At 41.2% G+C, this 21,848-nt stretch overlaps 1 protein-coding gene across 3 annotated transcripts in view; it reads right to left on the bottom strand.

The window, feature by feature from the left end:
• Positions 1–6,613: 6,613 nt before the first annotated feature.
• Positions 6,614–21,848, bottom strand: part of LOC129249822 (uncharacterized) — an 84,843-nt gene continuing 69,608 nt past the window's right edge. For all 3 annotated transcript variants that reach the window (XM_054889485.1, XM_054889486.1, XM_054889487.1), the window contains exon 2: positions 6,614–7,517. In XM_054889485.1, coding sequence (XP_054745460.1) covers positions 6,657–7,427 — 771 coding nt within the window. In that variant the 5' untranslated portion in view covers positions 7,428–7,517 and the 3' untranslated portion in view covers positions 6,614–6,656. The remainder of the gene's footprint in view (positions 7,518–21,848) is intronic.

The raw sequence follows: 21,848 nt of genomic DNA, 5'->3' as shown, positions 1-21,848 counted from the left end.
TCCAGGGAAGCATCCAAATTCCTACGGAATTCCTCCAAATGCTTCCCGGCTGGACCCAATTTAGCCCCTAGCTTCCGCCCCTTTCTCCCACTCCCAATTTTTCCACTTTCGGAAGCGCCCTCGCTTCCACTGACCCCCGACTTACTCGAAGGTACCTTTTCAGGTACCTTTAAAACCGCCTTCTCCAACTTCTCCACCGGGACCGTTTCTTCTTGATACGAGGAGGGGACCGCAAAATCACCTCCTCCTCCCCGGACGCCGTTTCGTCCATTGCCGACGATGGCACCGGTGAACCCCTTGGAAGAGGGGTGTTCGCCCTCTTCCGAATACCGTCTAACTTAGGCATAGCCCAACGACCCTCCCACCTAGGTTGCCGAATTCGCCGGATAAGGGCCTCCCGAGCAACAACAAAAATTGGGTCCCTTTTGGGCGACGGCAACTACTGCACGACAGGAATGAACCCCGCACAGGCACGCACACAGCGGCTGCACCTATCGGCGAACCAAAGCAAAGCGCGAGGGCGTAGCCCACAGCGCCAACCAAAGGTCTGGCGAAGGTCACAACCAATGCCTTGACGGACGGAACACTATTCCCCGAACAAGGACGGGTCGACCAAAGTGGAGCTAACGCCGAGCTCGACCGCAGGCAAAAACACAGCACGCTTTGGTCGTAGCACCTGCACATGGTATTCAACCTTGGCTCAGTACTGTACCCACGCACAAAAGGGGACGCCCTTTTTACTGTTGCCAAATATGGCAATATAGCGGCACGACTACCTGGTATACACGCGCTCAAAGAACCCACGCCGAAAAATAACAACGCGACACAAAACCGACACCGAGAATTAACGGCACGCGCCAAATACCGCGCCGAAAAATAACGGCACACCCGCAAAAGTTGTAAACAACTTCAATGGAAAATTACCGACGCTATATATAGCAGCACTCACACGCACGCACAATGTGTCAATAGCACGGAGTATAGTGGCACTCACTAGAGTGTCCAACAACACTACCGTACGGCACTCACTCAAGCGTCCAATAAATTCACCACGCTGTACGATAACACGTACAGCCACGCAAAAAATTGGAGTCACTCGAAAAACGGTATCACGCACCGGTATTCACACACGAATGTATACGCAAAAGAAGTCGCAAATCACCGCTCAACACACGACACTCCGCACTATTCAACAGTCAGACTGAGAATGTGTTGAACGGTACAGTCGGGATAATATAAACAGTCCTGTCCGAGGTATACTGAGTTTGTCGCAATAATAGACTGGCACGGCAATACTTTTTTTCCAGCGGCCGGCTTCATTTAACCTAAATGCACACATGGTTGCCATCTTCTTGATATGCAGTTCAATCGGATTAACGTCTGTCAGATCATTAAGAGCCGCCCTAGGACATGATCTGACTGCACAGGCTGATCTTTGTATTCTGTCAAGTAATTTGATGTCGTATTCTTTCCCTAGAGCTTTCTACAGAACTTCTGATCCATACGATAAAATTGATCGTATAACCACCTTATACAACTGTAATGTATACCTGGGTTGAAGACCTCATCTTCTTAGTTACCCGTTCTTCTATGTTTAATTTCCGGCTACGTTTGGAGTCCACAACTACCCCTAAGTAGTTTGCACTTGTTGAGGATTATTTTTCACTGATCGCAATATGGTTCGTTTTTCACGTAAGGTCAGCTTGCTTGGTCAACCAGAATGTCTCTTTGATTCAATTGAACCAGTTGTATTGCATGTTTGCACGACATACTGCACAGAAGAGTGAATTCTTCCTATGATTTGCCCATTTTCGCGGAAATATTAAGTTTCCATTATAAGTTTCAGGATAATTTTCCTCTCGCCAACACTAATTTTCTTAGTTTTGAGAGGCATCGCACATAGGTAGTTTAGGCGGCTAAAAATATTTGACTGCATATATCGTCTCAAAACTGTTTAATAACTAGAAATTTATAATAATTTGTTTTACTAATCGGTTAAATTAAAAAAGTATATGTATTACACTGTGTAACACTGAAAAATACCTTAGCAGTAAAGCTCCTTTTCTTGTAGTATGACAAGAACTGTCATCACATGTTTGTATCTTATTGTGGGCTACACATTGACTTTATACAACAAATCTTGACCTTTCCCAAAGTAAAAATATGGCCCATATTTCACTAGTATTTGCATAAAAGTTACCTTAATCGATTTTGAAAAAATTGTTTTATATATAATAGAAAAATATTTACAGATATATTTGTTAAAAATACACCAAAAGCACAATAGATATGTATATACAGAAATTGATTAATTTATTAGTTTTCGCCTTCTGAATTAAGGTGTTCTGTCCACATATTTAAAGGGTACGAGCAGCTTAATTGTGTCTGGGCTAAACGACTTTGATGCTTTTTTCTTTCTTCTGCGATGAACTGAAATACTGCTCAAAAAGGGGTCCGAGCTTAACAACAATCGGTGGTATATGTCGTGATTGCACTCTTCACGAGAAAACTTCTGTGCATAATTTTCTCGATACAGCCGGAAGTGCTTGTTGCGCGCCTCTTGAGCCTCCTCTGACAGTTGTCCTATTGGTAATAATGAGTTTTCAATTATAGCAGCGCCTTGGACTAGTATCTTGTGCATTGTGGGTGTCATCGGAGGCCACGCGTAAAGCTTTATATATAATTTAGCGGTATCCAATGCATATTCATCATATTTAGCAGAATCAATTTCATAGCCACTAGATATGGCTTCCAGTATTATTTTAGGCCTGTAAATGAAATTATAATCAACACCTGTGATATCTGCAGCCAATTTCGGGTTTTCGAAAAATCGCCGGCTTGTATTGTCATCATTCGCGTTACCATAATTTGCTTTGGGCATATCTATCAGTAAGCCTAACTCATCCCGAAATCTTTTTTGAATGGTTTCTTTTGTGGTTTTTTCCAACAGTTCTTCCTCAGCTGTTGTCTTTGCTCTATACTTTTTCACTGGCAATTTGTAAGCCAAATGCAAAATACTTTCGAATAATCTTATTCTAGCGTGCAGAACGGATAGTCCAAAATCAAGGGAATCTAGGCTAACTTCATTCTTTTTGTCTAGATTGTTAAAGTCTTTCGATGTTGCTTTACACAAATAACATTGGCTAGTGGATCTGGTATCGGTGGCAGCATTGCAAACCTTACCATCAATCATCGTCATCTTAAAAATATGCCGGAAAACAAATTTATTTCCTTGCAGCTCTATTTCAGAAGCAAATAAGTTGTTTACTGAGGATTCAACAAAATTTATTTCTTCTTTCGTGACGTCTATACTTTCTTTGATAAACCTAAATCTTATCGGTCTACAGAATCTAGGAGATGACGGAGAAGGGTTTTGCCAAACAATTTTTCTGTTTTCGTTTCCACAGGTGATTTGCAGTGGCACAAAAGAGCAAAGAAAAATGTTGGCATCCGAACCAGAAGTATCCTCAATTTTTTGTTTATATTTAGCTTGCTGGGAACCATCGCATCCCCACTTGCATATTATTGTAACAGAATTTCTTTCGTCCTCGCTTAGAGTGAGGAGTACCTCCTCTAAATACATTGATAAGCGCATAATTGTCTTATCGATGAGGCTTTGCAAGTCAGTTTCTGCGTAAGAACTAGTTACCCGTATTTGCGTTTGGTAACAGTCTTTTTTAGCTTCTAATAAGCGATCGTAACAGGCATAAAGATATGGGTTTGTATTACGAATTATTTCATATTGCTCTCTTGTTAGCTAAGGCTGCATGTGGTGGTATTACCTCTCCCCGGGCTTGTTGATTCTTTGTATTCACTTTTGTATTTTGCTGCGCGTGATGGTGATTCTGTGATTTTTTTCAGAATTCGCGAGGCGTCCCTCTGCCCTTTTGCTATTAGAGTGGATTGCGCAGCATGTATAATAACTGTATCTTCTACCATGGAACGGACTTCTTCCGTTTTCCTACGTTTACTTCGCTCACTACACTTTTCGAATGATTTCAATGGACGGCCAGGGCGAAAATGTGACTTATTTGGAATTTCGATTGTTCCATTTAACCAAGCCTGGTTAGCTTTTAGAAAAGCGTCCTCCTTTCATCTGGCTTTAGTCCACTTTTCTTTAAGCTGTGCTTTAAAATAAGAGAAGCTTTTCTTAAATGTTTGCACATATTCAGCTGGTTATCTTCTAAGAAATCTAATTTTTCCTCCAAAGATGTCAAATTCTGCCCTTGCATTTGATTGTAGCGATATTGACGAGTTACTTGTCTAGTGCCTGATGAGCTGGCAATTCCTAAGATAAGCAAAATTGGCTTAGAAATCAAAACAAATGCAATAATTTGTATATTGACTTTAGACAAGCGTGTATCAAACCCTTTATATGACCCTCTATCTGCAAGTATCTGCAGCTCACTTTTATGCACGTGGCGAGCTAATTGCACCAGGTATCATGTTCAACACTAACTTTCACTTGGACGGACTTGGAAATATACCAAACCGGGTTTTCAAAACCAAAAAACACAAAAAAACAAAAATAAATTATACCCTAAATGAAATAGGCACCACTTATCCATTTATAACTATTAAAATCACAAACACCATTAACAAATGATAATATTCACCTGAAATATCATAATCCATCCCGATTACTCAGCTCGGTAACTTAAATGCGTAAATATTCACGTTAAAACACACGATTTTACAACGGTTAAACAAAAACGATAACGTGCGTTTCAGAAATAGCTATGTTTTGATTAACTGACAGCTAATGCAAAGTATGGGATTGACCATACGAGGTTGAATTATTGTTCCTCGGTCTATTTTCAAGTTGTGGGAGTGCTTTTTTTTGTAGTTGTGACAACTTTCTGAAATCCAATTATGGCCGCCTAAATAGCTTAAATCTACCTAAGTGCATCGGTATTTCTTATACACAAAAACCTTAAAATAACTGTAGAAAAACTACTGATACTCATAAAAGTTCAAAATGTTCTAGTTTTTTTTTTACAATGAATTTCTTACAGGGCCCGGCACTCGAAGTGTAACCAACTTCAGACCGCTCGCACAGCTGATGCACGGGCAGATTATTGTTTACAAGCGCGCGGAAGTATTTTGCCGAGAGTAATCGCGAAAAAAGAAAATCAGCAATGGATTTCAATCGCAAGTGTGATTGCATCATATTTGGCTCAAGCACCGTAAAGTAAATAAAGTTTTTGTTTTTCGCACCATTACTCGTTACAATGATACTGGTAGCATCGCGAAACTTTGTGGAGATGGTCATCAAAAGACTGCAACGTCACGTGAAATGATTCAAAAAATAAAGAAGCGAATTGAGCGAAGTCCTCGACGAAGAAAGAACTGAAAATATCTGACCGTAGTATCCATCGCATAGTGAAAAATGATCTCCAAGTCAAGCCGTACAAGATCCAAAAGGTTCACGATCTCACACCAAAGCAGCAACAAGTCAGACTTGAGAGAGCGGAGGAGTTACTTCTCTTGGCCGAAAGGGGTAAATTTCCGAACATTGGGATTTCTGACGAGAAAATTTTTCAAATTGAGCAATTCGTAAACTCCCAAAACGATAGGATTTATTTGACCGACGGTTCATACGAGAATTTGCGTCATCGATTGGCCACCAGGAGGCAGCACCCGCCATAGGTAGTTTGGGCCGCTGTAACCGCAGATGGGCGCTCTCCAATCGATTTCATTGAGCCGGGCGTCAAGGTGAATGCAAAATATTATCGGGAAAGTATTCTGGAGGTTGCTTCGAAGCCGTGGGCAGACAAACATTTCGGTGGCAGACCATGGACGTTTCGACAGGATTCGGCACCGTCTCATAAAGCTCGAGTGAACCAAGTTCCGAACTTCATAAGGTCCACACAATGACTCTCAAATTCACCAGACAAGAAACCGATGGATTATTCTCTCTGGGCCATTTTGGAGAGCAAGGTCCGAACTAAAAGATTCACCAGTCTCGAGACGCTGAAAAAAGTCATTGTCCGCGAGTGGGCCAAAATACCTGCAAGTCACATTCGGGCAGCTTGTGATAAGTTTCTGGACTATTTTAAGGCCATAGTTAAGGCAAGAGGTGATCATATCGAGCAAAAGTAACTTGATTCTTAATTTTGTATTATTTTCACACATTTTTAACTTTGAGTTGAATAAAAGTAATTTTCCAAACTAAATTTATGGCCTTTTTAATTGGTTACACTTCGAGTGCCGAACCCTGTAATATGTTGTTCTTTGTGTACGGATACTTTCTCTGGCAAGTGTATATACAAATATTTACATACATATAAACACTTAGCCTACAAAGTTTGCGTTCACCTTACAAATTATTTACCGTTATGTAAGCAATGAAGTGAGGGATCTTATTTTCTTTTGGTTTTGTAATTTAAGAATGCAATGAAAAAGTACATACATAAATGGAAAGCCCATTTTCCATTACAAATTTATATTGTATTTTTAATCAATTTAAAAATATTTATAAGGTGTACGCAGACTTTGTGGGCTATATGTACAAGCGTGGGTACTCAGACGTAGCGCCCATTTTTAGTATGAATTGTATAAAAGTCGGTTATTAGTTTAAAAGAATCATTAAAATCATTTGATTAAATCAAAATTAACAGTTTTGATAAGATTTTATTTCATCCAATATGCATTTTTCAGAGTTTCTGAATTATTTCAAACTTTTTTTGTAGATCTACAGTTTCGTTTTTCGGATCATATTTTTTTTTAGACAAAAGTTTTGCTCGCATCTCTGCAGCTGTCATTGATAATTCTAGTCCGCCGCTTGAAGTTTTCCTTTCGTTTTGGCAACTGTCTTCTCCAATGGTATTAGTTGATCTTACGGCATTACGCACACTGGTCGTTGTCTGGCAAGATCTTGAATTAAAACTATATCCACCTTGCTCCCTGAGTAAGATTTCATTGGCATTATTCGTTGTGGCATCGTTATGTTCATTTAAATTATCATTGACTGAATAGCTATCACCATTAAATGAACGCGTCATACTTATAGTACTGATGCTGCTAATGTTAATGCTACATCCAGGTGTTGCCTGAACTACACCTTCTTTTTCTTTTTTGCCGCTGTCGTCTCTATTACACGCGGATATGATATTTGTAGGAAATGAACGTATACCTTTGCTACTTGCATGTGCATCTATTATTAGCAACCGAACCTCGTTTGACATAGCTTTAATACGCTGCACCACTTGCTTATGGGACTCGTGGCTAATATTAACGGCATTTACTTCTATAATGCGATCACCCTCCTTTAATCCCGCTACTTCCGCTGGAGAGTTAATATCGACTTTTCCTATGAACTGGCCGGGCTTCACTTTCTCTGAATGCAAATTGAATCCGTAGCCTTCAAAATCTGGACGCTTTATTAAATGACAAAGCTTAGTAGGTAATTGCGTTGTTGGGGTCATTCTTATTTTATCGCTGTATTCACTACGAAACAATTTAATTTCTTGCAACGTTACCTTACGAGTAACCTGTATTTTCAATCCCTGGTTTTTCTGTAAGAACAAGTAAATTAAGTACATCTGTTAAGTATGTTAAAAGAATAAATTTTAAAAGAAACTATTAAAAATAATATTGTAGCAAATAAGAGAATATTGATGTGGCTTTCCAATACTAAAACGAAAGTTTTACTTCTTATGTCTAAGTGTGTGTACTAAAGTGGTGCACAAATGACTTGCTTATTACAAAGCAACAAGTCACACATTGCATGTGACACTGTTTGTAAAGACAAAAAGCAATGTAGGCACACAACTTGAACAGCAACGAAGAAAAACTGTCTTCAACAAGCAATACTACTTCGGCTCTATCGGCAGTGCACGAATTGCACGACGCTGCTTATATGCTTGCATGGCAATGGTAGAAAAACATTCTCATACAAGCCTTGCCGAAAGACATCAAGTACAATGTGTGAATTGGTGTCATATGTATGTATGTACGTAGTGTGTATTAGCATGTATGAAAATTGCAAACATACACATTTCTTCGTTCCCCGCGCACTTTTGCGTATTAAGGGGAGAATATTAATAAATAACGGTAAACTTTCGATGAATAATTTTTAAAGCTATTGAAGTTATGAAATAAGACAGCTTTTAGTAAATTTAAAATCCAATAAAGTGCGCAGAAGAATATTTGCAGGCAAAGTGTAAGTTGTTTCATCATTTAATTCATGCTCGGCCATTATTTTGTGACTTATTCTAATAACAATGTTTTATTTATTTTAGTGACTTACTCTAATGATTGTAAACTAACAACTTATTCTAAAGCCTTCTGATCCACAAAATTTTTGGTTTTATTTTCATGCGGTGTATAAATATAAAGTAACGATGGTTTCCCTACTCTAGAACATCCTACATACAGTTGCCTATGTCCAAAGCATGGATAAGTTAGGTCAATTCCACATAATTGCAGTGTTTGACCTTGAGACTTATTGATTGTAATAGCAAAACCAAGGCGAATGGGAAATTGAAGTCGCTTAAAATCAAAAGGCAAATCTGTTGAAATAATTGGAATGCGCGAAATCAAAACATCTTCACCTTTAAATTTGCCTTTCAAAATTGTTGCTTCAATTACATTGTTCATTGTCCGTTTCACTGCTAATCTTGTCCCATTGGATAGTTTCGGCTGCTTGATATTTCGCAACATAATGATCACTGCGCCGACTTTCAATTGCAAACGATGTGGTGGCACGCCAGGCAAATTAAGTGAATTCAAAAATTCAATTGGATAATTCACTACATCGTCGGGATTAGTGATTGAATCAATTGATTTATAGATGACAACTTCATCTGGAATTTGAGTCAAAATACTGGCATTGATTTCTTTGACATCGACATTTTTGGCAGCTAATATACATTATGTAGCTCTCTCGCTTAGCCAATCTTGATGTCGATAGTTTTGATTCTGTTACGGTACAAAAATTATTTGGAAGTGTGATCATGCCTGTATTCTTATCAATTGGCTTTCGTCCATTTCCAATTTGCAACAAATGTTCGGAAAATTCAGCAGCTGTTGGATCATTCTGTAACTGCACACGAACATTAGTAGTTAATGTGAGTTTTTGAACACATCTCCACAGATTAGAAGATTTAAGGCACGCTCTCAATTCATCAGCTGCTGTTGATTTGGGAATAACAGGCAAAGTTTGTCGAAAATCACCGGCCGATAGAATTAGTGCACCACCAAATATGTTTGTGTTATTTCGAAAACCTTTCAGTGTTCTATTTAAGGCTTCCAGTGATTTTTTATGAGCCATCGTACATTCATCCCACACAATAATTTTACATGTTTATAAAACCTTTCCCATTCCAGAATTTTTAGAAATGTTGCAAGTTGGTTCTTCATTTACTTGCTTATTTAATGGTAACTTTAATGCAGAATGTGCAGTACGACCGCCGTCCAATAAAGTTGCCGCTATTCCAGATGATGCCAAAGCCAATGCAATATTATTCTGTGATCGAATGGTGGCCAAAATTAACGACAACAAAAACGTTTTTCCAGTCCCACCTGGTGCATCTAAGAAGAATATTCCTCCTCTTTCATTTGCAACATTGTCTATAATTGTGTCATATGCCTGCCTTTGTTCTGTGTTTAATTTTGGTAGGTTTGTTGTTACAAATGTGTTCAGATCATTTCGATCATATTCTTTTTCACGTCTTAATTCTGCATTGCATGCATCATGCATCGGACGATTTGTTGCGATCATACCTAACTCACTCAGAGTTTTATTTGCAATCATCAGGCAAAAGTCTTCGATTTTAATTAATGCCTCATTATATAATTCATCTGTATAATTCAAATTTGGATTTGCAGTAATGCGACGTACTTGATGTAGGATATCTTCAGTCATGTATTCTTGGTAAGTACTCCACAATTCTTTTGGGTTTGCTGGGAAACTTGTAGCAATAATGATGGCAAATAGTGTTCGCATTTGGTGTGGAGAACTTGTTGCACATGCATCCATAAGAGTTGCATCCCACTGATTATCATTTTCAAGCAAATTCAATTCTTTGCATGCTTTCTGATAAATACAACAAAGATGACCATTAACTCGTTTCAAACTTTCGAATGATCTTGGGCCGGGAATATCAACTCAGAGTAAAAGTAAATAGAAACATTCCACTTTACTTGGGTGCACAGTGTAAAGTCGTCCAATTGCATCACCCAAATGAACACCTGTATATCCATCTACAGGTATTCCTCGTTGCCTTTGTACCCAGGACCTTGATGATGCATTCCAAGTATAATATTTAGGAACATTTGAATAAAGCAATGTTCTTGCAAATGAATCTGTTTCACATAAGTTGAAAAATGCAGTTAGTGTTGTTGCTGGTGGTCGTTCGGTCATTTGTTGAGCAGTATTTTCAGTGAAATAAACACTTTGTTCATTTTCTAAATGGACTAACAAATGAATAACAGCTGGATGGTGATCACGAATCGGAAATGATTGATGATAACTGCTTCGTTGCTACTAATGTATCTTCCCATTTGGTAATTAGTAATTTCATCATTTCGATTTACAACTCCAAATACTGTCATGTCACTTCCTTTATTGATATATTTGCATATGTATTTGAAGGATTTTACGGAGTTACAATATTCAACATTTATATGTGCGTTAAATGTTTTCGATAATAATTTGGAATACGGAACTATCCAACGGTTATCGATCTCCACATCTTGATTATTTATTTTCACAGTGACTGTTTTTCCATTATCTTCTGGTGATCTTCTACGGACAATGGATATCCATCATTTCCAGTCATTGTTTCAGCAATTAATTGCCTTGGGTAGTTTTTGAACATTTACCATCAACCATACATGGAGAATTTTGATTTAACCGTGTGGTACGGTCCTTAAATCAAGTTTTTGGCTACAGTAGTATGTAATTCTAGATCTTCATTTATATCTGGAATTTCAGCACATATAATATGATCAATTTTATCTGTGGTTAGTTTTTGCTTTAACCAAATCAAAATATGCGCATGAGGCAAGCCTATTTTTTGCCATTCCACAGAATACATGAAACATTGTACATCTCCGTAAACTTTATGTTTTACAATGAAATCCATTAGAGACTGTAGCTTTCGTCTAAACACTCTTGCAGTAATGTCATGCCTATCAGTAGCTGATTGCCCAGTATACAAATGATTCTTAATATCATCCCATTTCGGATTGCATGTGAAAGTTATGAATAAGTCGGATCGACCATAATTTCTGACATAACACATTGCATCTTGGGCGTATTCATGCATATGCCTTGGACTGCCTGTACACGATGAAGGTAATATTACCATTTGACTAATGTTATTAACGTTGGTATCGTTGTTAATTGCATCTCGTAAATGTATGTATTCGTCACAGCGTACTTTTCTTTGGTTGAATCTAATGTAATTCTATCGTTCTGTTTCTATTTTCGCAAACGTGTCAACAATATACTGATGAAATAATTTACGACATTTTAAAATGTACTTCTCTTGATTTTCTCTTGATTTTCCATTTGCTGGATTTATTTGTTTTATATCAATCGAATAACCATCTTCACCACGACAGAACATAAGAGGATATTGTAATGCATCATATTTTCGATGCGTTTCATTAATACGTTGCAGTGTATCATTTCTTCTTTGCAAAACAATATCTCTTGGTTGAAATTCATCTCCAGATATAACAATTGTAACCTCGTTGCTTGAAGTTAGTTGATTGTATCTTCCACGATGTTCGCCGGCAGGCGTTTTATTTGCATCAATTTTAATGAAATAAATTTGCAAAAATTTGTGTCCACAAAATCTAATGATTCATTAGATGTGTCAGCGAATGTTGTTGAACGTTGAAGTTTACGTATTACCTTGAACGTTGGCATGAAGTTATCGGTTATAATTTTTCCAGCACCAAAAGATGTCATTTGAAAACATGAATTATGTGTGGAAATTTTTTGAAGAAAATGTTTGGAATCGGGTGATGTTCCCGATAATGATGTAGCTAATGGTTCGGGCGGATATTGTATGTCTGGTAAACGAACTTTTCCTGCAGCGCCGCACATGCCTGGTGTTTCAGTTTTGAATTTCAATGCTTGACAAAATCCGCAAATTTTATCCATACTTCCAATGACAACGTATTTGTGAGATGAATAATCAAGTTGTGGATTATATTGAAATGCTGCACCATTCAAATTTACAGAATTGATATTTATTGGCCGATTTTGAGAACGTGATCTAGTACGATCTCCTTGTTGACTTAATCTATCAGCATGATTTTCCTCACTTTCATTTTGTCTGTGATTTTGCACATTTCTATTGTGACGTGTATTACGTCCGATGTTAGCATGTCTTCTACCTCTTGACATTTCTTTTACCGAATCAAAGAGGTCTTCTTTATGTCACTCTGAGCTCTTGATTGCTACTTTTCTTGTTTTTAAACTGGAATTCAAATTAACATACTGTTAGCGCCATCTTTTAAAAATATAATTGAACTGTGAGCACACTTTGAAATGAAAATTACACAGAACAGAAATGGGAAATGATCAGCAAAATTAATATATATTTTTGAAATTTTTCTTGAAAATATCTACGGAAAGTGTGAAAATAATCTCTTTTCTTAAATATCTTAAGTAAAAACTTCTAAAATATTAATTATTTTTGCCGATTTCTGTTGTGTGTATTTTTCACACCATTTATTCACTGTTTCACTTGTTATCAATCATTTGCAAAATTAATATATATTTTGTAAATTTTTCGTGAAAATATCGTTGGAAAATGTGAAAACAATCTCTTCTCTTAAATATTTCTGAGGCACTTTTTTTATCTCTTTGGTTGATGCCTGGAAACTGCTTCACTTGAACACTTTACCAAATAAAACACTTTCTTGTTAGTTTTAACTCTTACTTTCACTATGCACTATTACTGATAACCTTTGGTAATCTTCTAAGAAAATGGCCTTGCTTAAGTACTTTTTTAGCGACGACCTGTTCAGGTTCGTTGAGCTAATGGTTTTGCTTCGGTTATCCCGAAGTGTGGGTGTAAAGAAGAAATATTTAAGCAAAGTGTTAAGTTAGTTAGCAGCATTGTGTTACGATTAATTATTGCAGGCGGTCAGCTACAGCTGTGCCTGCTAATTTGTATGTTTCTATTCTATGCGCATGCAGGCGTGCAGCCACTGCTGTATGAATATATGTATATGTATGTATGTTTGCATTCCATTGAAATGTATGTAATGGAATGAAAATTTAGGTATAAATACAGCTGCGTTAACTTGTACATATGTGAGTAAAATGTACGCTCCATGCAACCGTTTACAATAACAACCACCCGCGTAAAAAGAACGCTGCCTCGTATATACTGTGTGTTGACGAAGAAGTAAAGGAAATTTTAACCAAACATAGTTACAAACCTTCTCCACATGTGTCGCTTCAAAGTGGCAAAGTTTGGTTAAAAACGGCTGAATTTTTATATATATATATTAGATCAGTGCTGTCCATCCCATACATCAATTGATGACACGTATTCTTACTCTCCATCGTTCAGTCGTTAGCAAACCAGCAACGAATAAACACCACGTTTGTCTGCGACGCTTAATGTATGCAATACAATGCCCTGTGAGAACTTTTTTATGCTAGAAAATGCCTTTAGCGACTTGCAATACCTTTAATGTTACAAGTCGTTCAAAGGAAGCTATAAATGTAATATCAAAAGGCATTTCGATTCCTCCCACAAAAATTTTCTACTCCAATCCAATATTTATTTATTTTGGTTTAAATTTCCCACTGGGCTGCTCCCATTCTCTCGTTCTCACTTATACACTCACATTTTTCATTTTGGACAGCACTGATATAGATTGTGCCTGAGCGATTAGGTTCTACGGCTCGTACGATTCTCTCCAACATCAGGTTAAGTCACACGGCAGCTAGTTAGCTTGTCTGAAACCTCGTTTGGTATCGAACGGCCCGGAGAGGTTCTCCCCAATTTGGCGTATTGTGAATATTTGGTCGATGGTAAACTTTCCAGGTTGTTGTTGTTGTCGTAGCAGTATCTTCGACCTGTCAGTGTAGTATAATTACCGGTCGTCTTCGTCTAGCTCATCTAATGGTAGGCCCAGGAAACTGGCAGTTTCGACGGGTTGGGTCCAGAGGGAGAGAGGTGTTAGATGAGTGGGGTTGATGGGGCATGTGAAGAGGTGGTTAGTGTCGTGCGGGGTACCTTCACATGCTGGACATATGTTTAGTATGTCGGGGTCGATTCTGGATAGGTAGGAGTTTAACCTGCTACAATATCCAGAACGTAATTGTGCCAAGATTACGCGGGACTCTCGAGGAAGCTGGAGCTCTTCGTCTGCGATATGTGGTGGTTGGACTCCGATAACGGCATTCGGGGTTCGGGAGCTTAAGAAGGTGGTAAGGGTCTCCCGTTGAATGTCGTTAATTGCCTGTCTGTATATTGTCTGATCCTGGAGTGGTCTGTCCGTTTTGTCCTGGATCTCGTCCACGTAGTTGAGGAAGTGTCTCCTGATGTGCCTGGGAGGTGGCTCAGGCTCGAGCAGGTGTCTGCATGGGTGAGGCCTACGGTGACACCCAAGCAGAAACTGCTTGCCGAGCATTTTGTTGTGCTCCTTAACCGGGAGCATGTGCGCCTCGTCATGCAAATGTTGGATAGGGGACATCAGGAGACATCCTGTCGCGGCCCTGATGGCAGTATTCTGGCAGGTCTGAAACTTCGTCCACTGCGTATCACTGGTTCCAGGCGACCAGACAGGCGCGGCATAGTTAAGAACCGGTCGGCCTATTGCTTTGAAAGTCGACAGCAACATTTCTTTGTCTTTGCCCCAAGTGCTGCCGGCGAGCGACTTGAGGACCTTGTTGCGATTCTGTACTCTCGTTGCAATAGCGGTTGTGTGCGCTGAGAAGGAGAGCAAGCTGTCAAAGGTGACTCCCAAAATTCTGGGGTTGTTTACCGTCGGTATTGGGGTATCATCGACGTGCACCTGAAGTGGCAGCTTGACCTCCTTTGTCCAGGTGGTAAAAAGGGTCGCCGTGGATTTAGTGGGAGAAAGTTTTAAGTTTCTCGCAGTGAAGAAGCGAGAAAGGCGGGCGAGGTAGTCGTTTACTTTTGAGCATAGGCCATCAATGTCATTGCCCGACGCCATTATCGTGCAGTCGTCGGCATATGAGCCCAGTGAGACTCCCTCTGGTGGCTGGGGGAGTTTCGAAATATAGAAATTAAAAACAAGGGTGAAAGGACACCACCCTGCGGTACTCCTTGCTTTATTTTTCTCTGTTTTGAGGTTTGGTCTCGAAATATTACCGACGAGTGACGACCACTCAGGTAGTTCGCGGTCCACCTCTTCAGCCCTGGCGGGAATGTCGACTGTAAAATGTCATCTAGTAGCGTGGCGTGGCTGACTGTATTGAAAGCCTTTTGTCGGTCCAACGCTACTAGGACAGTCGTCTCGCAGGGGCGGTTTTGGTTTAGTCCGCGGTTTACCTGGGTGTTTATGACGGTGAGTGCCGTGGTGGTACTGTGCACTCTACGGAAACCATGCTGGTGTGGGGCTGGAGTCAGGTGTTCAGTGAGGAGTGGGAGTAGAAGGGCTTCAAGTGTCTTCACTACTGGGGAAAGGAGAGTTATCGGACGATAAGACTCCCCTTGGTTGGCGGGTTTCCCAGGCTTCAGCAGTGGGACCACTCTCCCTAATTTCCATCAGGAATGATGAGAGTGGCTGTAATCGCCTTGCGGAATGCGCGTTCGCCTGCGCGCACATCGGTGGGAGTGGGTAGGGCTGCGAAGATGTTCTCAGTAAATTCCGCGAATCTGGTCCAATCAGCTTTGTTGAAGTTGATGTATGACCGGTGATCCGCGGAAACAAAGTCGGCAGGTCTCTCGATCGAGATGATAATGGGCAAGTGGTCTGATGCAAGCGATAGCATAGGTCGCCAGGTTATGCTATTTATCAGTCCAGCGCTAGCAATTGTTATATCAGGCGAGCTGCTACAATTGCCCACTACCCTAGTGGGGGCGTCGTCGTTTACAGTGCTGAACGTCGAATCGTCTATCTGCTCTGCCAATAGCTGTCCCCTACGATCATTTGGCAGGCTTGAATGCCAAAGATCGTGATGCGCGTTAAAGTCACCTACTACCAATCGGTTTTCTCCCCTGATGAGCGCACCAATATCGGGGAGATATCCTGCCGGGCAGCAGGTGACAGGGGGTATGTAAATATTGTAAATTTCGAGCTCGGCATCGCCTGACCGGACAGCTATACCTTGACGTTCTGCGGTGCTGTCCCTGCGGTCGATGCCTTCATCAATAAGACGATACTGCACTGAATGGTGTACTATGAACGCTAGGCCTCCACCGTTGCCTCGCTCGCGGTCTTCCGGTGCACATTGTAGCCATCCCTGGTAATCAGGGGGAGCTAGCGTGCAGTTTTGTCTCCTGGACCGCAGCTATCTTGATTCCGAACCGACTCATGAAGTCGACTATCTCGTCAATCTTACTCGTGAGTCCGTTGCAGTTCAGTTGCAGAAGCTTGAAGCTTCATGGGAGTGTCGCCGTAATTCGGGGGGTGAGGGATGCGTGATGTTGTCTGCGTTGGTCCTGCTGTGCGTTCCGCAAAATGGGGAATGGCCTGATGTTGTCAGATGACCGCGCCACGGGGGGCGGTTGCGGATGCAGAGCTCTGCAGCAGGGGGCAACATAGTCGCGTGTCCACTCACGGGTGGTGTGCAGGCCGGAGCACCTCCGAAAATGACACCAGCCACTGCAAGAATTGCATTGGACAGTTGTCAAGTTCCGAGGAACTACGGTCTGGCACACGGAGCAGACTGTGCGGGGGACCAAGAGCTGCTGGTTTGTCCCCGCACTGGGGTAGGAGCAGGAGGGTTGTGGGTTGGAGAGGGAGTTGTGTTGCTCTTGGGGGCTCCTGACCGTTGAGGTGTTGTTAGTGGCGGCAGTGTGATGTGCCGGCACTGAGGGCAGTGTAGCCGTGGAGGCGGGGAACGCCTGTGAACGGAAGCAACACGTTGCCACATACCTTGTGGACCACTCCCTATGTGTCTTAAGGCCTGAGCAGGTCTTAAGATGGCACCACCCGTTGCACTGGTTACACCTAACCGAGGTGGAGTTCGGGTAGAGCCGTTTGTGGTAGATGCAGCAGTAGAATACTTCAGGTCCGGGATTGGGTTCGACGCCAGCCCGGAAGACAAGTATTTGGAGCAAACTGGTTGCAATGAGTTGCTCCTGTGATGAAAGATTTAGGGGAAAATACGGTACACTAGACAGGGCTAGTATACTGGGGCGGCAACGTGGAACCGGCTGACATGGGAGACCTTTCCAGGTCTAAAACCGTACTGACGGATTCAGCCTTTCACACAATACGCTCCCTAGAACCTTATAGGCGATATTTAGAAGACTAATCCCACGGCAATTGGCACAGATTGTAGGATCACCCTTCCTATGGATAAGGCAGAGCACACTTAAATTCCAATCGGCAGGCATGCTTTCATCCGACCATATTTTGCATAGGAGCTGATGCATGCACCTTATCAGCTCCTCGCCGCCATGTTTGAATAGCTCAGCCGGCAGTCCGTTGGCGCCCGCGGCTTTGTTGTTCTTTAGCCGCGTTATCGCTATTCTCACCTCGTCATGGTCGGGTAGCGTAACGACAATTCCGTCGTCAACGATTGGGGTATCGAGATCTTCACATTCTCTGTGACATGCGCAGCTATCAATGTTTAACAGGCTCGAGAAGTGTTCCCTCCAAAATTTAAGGTTGTTCTTTATGTCAGTCACCAGTTCGCCGTTTTTGTTCTTACAGGTCTTAAAACCTTCTGCAAACACGGTCTTAGAACCTTCTGGCCTATGGGCCACCATCTCAAGCTCCTCGCACTCACGTATCTTATAATACGCATCTCGTTTTTTCTTTCTTATAATACGTCTCTCTTCCTTGTTTAGCTGTCTGTAGCGATCCCACATGGCTCGCTTTGCGCCCGATAACAGCGTGGCTCTATAGGCGGCATCCTTTCTGAATCTAGAAATTAGTACTCGAAAAAATGTCATTTAACATTTGCGCCTTCTCATTCCATAAACAATTTCTGGTAGGGTGGTGAAATTTCAACAGAGCTGATTGTAGTGAATTCTCTCTTTAGTATTGGGTCTGCACAGTTTTTGGCTTCTGTAGATATCAAACTGATTTATTGCCTACAGCGTTTTGCTTAGCATTTGAATGAGATTATTTCTATGTTCCCTTGACAAACGAAATTTGATTCAATTTATACTTTCAAAAAACTTAAATGTACACTTAAAGTTACATATATTTTAATTATAAGCTCGAACATTTAAAATCAAAGTAACTTTAATGTTGAGTGCTTTAATTTAAAAAGAACATTATAGTTATATATATATAGTTGGCGCGTACACCCTTTTTGGGTGTTTGGCCGAGCTCCTCCTCCTATTTGTGATGTTGTTCCACAAATGGAGAAACCTACAGTTTCAAGCCGACTCCGAATGGCAGATATTTTTTATGAGGAGCTTTTTCATAGCAGAAATGCATTGCCTGCCGAGGGGCGACCGCTTTAGAAAAAACTTTTTCTTAATTTTTTGATCTTTCACCGAGATTCGAACCGACGTCTCTTTCTGAATTCCGAATGGTAGTCACGCACCAAACCATTCGGCCACGGCGGCCGAAATATTACAACATAAATAATTCGTGCGTGCGTTTCACTAAAGTTTAAAACTTTATACAAATTTGATGAAAATGTTTAATATTTTTATGTATTAAAACTAATTTTAGACGAGAATGCATTAACCGTACAAGTGTTTTGGTACATTGATGTATATATAAATATATATGTGTCATGTATGAGAGTAGGCAGATGCAATTGAGACACCGATTGATCGCCTTGTCCCGCGGATTCCGACATTTTACACTCAAATTACATATATAAGAGTAATATATGTTAGTTTCATTTTTTAATAAAGACCATAACTTCAATACGTAACACTGGCGGGATAGGATGCGTACAAAAATATTATATAGATATAATAATATAATATATAATAAAAACAACATACACACATATGTACGTATTGCGCGCAGGTCAGTCGAGAAGTGAATCAAAGCAAAACGACAAAACCTATCGGCGCACAACAATAAAACAGTAAATGTGCAGGAACCGTTTGCAAATACACAAATGGCCTGACATTCACATAACCTTATGTTAAGTCACATCTTATTCGCAAAGAATATTTTGAGGTCATAAAAATCAGATCAAAAAGGTGCAACTCAGCTCTCGTTGAGAGCATATGTATCGTAACGGCAAAAAAATAAAAAGTGGCGGTGATTCGCATTCCTCAATTGATAGCAGTACATTCACGGCGAAGACTGAACGATTTATTTTTGAAAAGGTCAAACGAGTCGACATGGCTGGAGTTGGGAATTTGGAACCATTTGATTTAAATCATCCAATAAATGGTCAACGGCGCGCTTCGATTTGTTCCTTTTGGCCAATGATGTACAAGAGGAAGGTCGTCAAAAGGCAGCAATCTTTACACTTCCATCCGAAAACGCGGCCTATTATCATTTTCACAAACGTGATCATGACTAGTCTGTCAGCAATTACATCGCAGCATTGCGTACATTGGCAGTGGACTGCAACTTCGGTACGGCGCTCGACCGCATGCTTCGCAAGCGTTTTGTGTGTGGTATGAAGGACGAAGGACTGCAGAAAAGCTTACTGGCAGAAAAAGGTCTAACGGTGCAAAAGGTTATCGAACGTGCACTTTCGAATGAGGCAGCAGCCATCAGTGCTATGGCTATGAGGGAATTCAGCGAACTAGTTAATGCTGTCAACGCGGATCGTTTTCGTACACGAACAAAAACGCCGTCAACAGTAACCAGCAGCTGTCATGAACCACACCCTCGTAAATAGTGTCCACATAGTGAATCTCTTCGCAATGCATGCGGAGTCAAGGGCATTTACAGCGAGCCTTCCGCAGCGCGTCAAATGTCAACTTACACAGAGCGTCTTCATCCAACTCAACAAATGCTCGTTCAGGTTCAATGCGTAAAAGCATCAAAGCCATTCTGAAGAAATACGATCACTTGTTCGGAACAGATCTTGGTCGCTATACAGGACCACCAGAGTCCTTACAAATCGATTCGGCGGTGCCGCCCGTGAGACTGCCTCCACACCGTATACCCTTCGCCATTGAGGACCTCGTGGAAGAAGAAATCGATCGCTTATGTTGTCAAGGAATTCTGGAGCCTGTGGAATACTCCGATTGGGCAACACCTATAGTGCCCGTGGTAAAAAGAGATGGTTCCATCCGTATATGTGGTGACTACAAATCATCGCCGAATAAGGCAATTAAGCCATATTTTTATCAAATTCCAGCCGTTAGCACGCTTTTGGCTTCGGTCGAAGGTGGATCGATTTATGCAAAAATTGATGTGGCACAGGCATACCAACAGCTCGTGGTTGATGAGCGTTCATCACTCCTGCAAATTGTGTCAACGCTGAAAGGCGCATTCAAGGTAACCAAGCTGCAGTTCGGCATCTCATCAGCGGCCGGTATACTCTAAGGCTGGATCGAAAACGTTTTGCAAAACATTCCTGGCGTCTTGCCGTACTTTCATGATATCGTGATCATGGGTAAGTCGGAAGATGAGCTCGCAAACAGACTGAAACAAATATTTGTACGCTTCGACAAGGCCGGACTACGTTTGCGCAAGGACAAGTGCCAATTTAGTGTGGCATCTATCGAATTTTTGGGGTCTAAACTGGGCGATCTCGGTAGACGACCCTCACCTAACAAGATCAAAGCGTACGATGGATTTGGAAAAAGCAACTCGAAAAAGCTTTCAATGCGCTAAAAAGACGGCTCGCATCAGAGAATGCGCTAATCCATTACAATGAGAACTTGCCGTTAGTGTTCACTTGTGACGCATCGCCGTACGGACTCGGACCAGTCCTCAGCCACAGGTTAGCAGACGAGTCGGAGAAGCCCATTGCACTCTACTCAAGGACGCTGTCGAAGGCAGAACGCAATTACGCACAGATAGATAGGGAAGCAGTCGCTCTCTTCTCTGGAGTGAAGAAATTCCACAACTACTTATATGGCAGATTTTTTACGTTTGTCACCGATCACCGTCCACTCTTCGGAATTTTCACCACAATGAAACCGGCCCCCAACATAATATCGAACCCAATGATTCGCTGATCAGTTTTTCTCAGCGCGTACAACTTCAATTTGGTCTTAGAATGGGCAATGCAGACTTTTTGAGCAGTTGTCCAATGCTGTTTGAAGCAGGGCCTACGTCGACCGAAAACATTCTCATGGTAGAAATATCGGCAAAACCAGTTGTCAGCACACAGCTGATTGCCTCTCAAACTTCTACGGGTCCGGAGCTCTCCAAGTTTTTCAACTGGGTGTTAAGGGGGTGGCCCAGCAAAATCAACCGCTCCGATAAGCTGTATCAATACTTTTGCCATCGATCTGACTCCAGTGCAAATAGAGGATATTTAGTTTGGGGAAACCTCGCTATAATCCCGTCTGCGCTCCGAGAGTCTATTTTGGAAACTCTGCATGCACCACATCCTGGCATCGTCAAAATGAAGGTCGTTGCTCGGAGTTATGTTTGGTCGCCGAACATCGATGCGGAAATCGAACTCGTTGTGAAAAAATGCAGTTCATGTCAGCAAAATCGTAACGACCAACACCAAACAACAACGCACTACTGGGAATCTGCGAAACGTCCATGATCCCGCCTGCTCGTGGATTTTCCAAGTCCTTTTCAAGATAAATTATTCTTCATACTCTTCGACTTCTAATATACTC

Source organism: Anastrepha obliqua, chromosome 6 (assembly GCF_027943255.1).
Source record: "Anastrepha obliqua isolate idAnaObli1 chromosome 6, idAnaObli1_1.0, whole genome shotgun sequence".
NCBI lineage: Eukaryota > Metazoa > Arthropoda > Insecta > Diptera > Tephritidae > Anastrepha > Anastrepha obliqua.
Note: the sequence above shows the minus strand (reverse complement) of the source record. Positions and strands in the feature narration are given on the sequence as shown.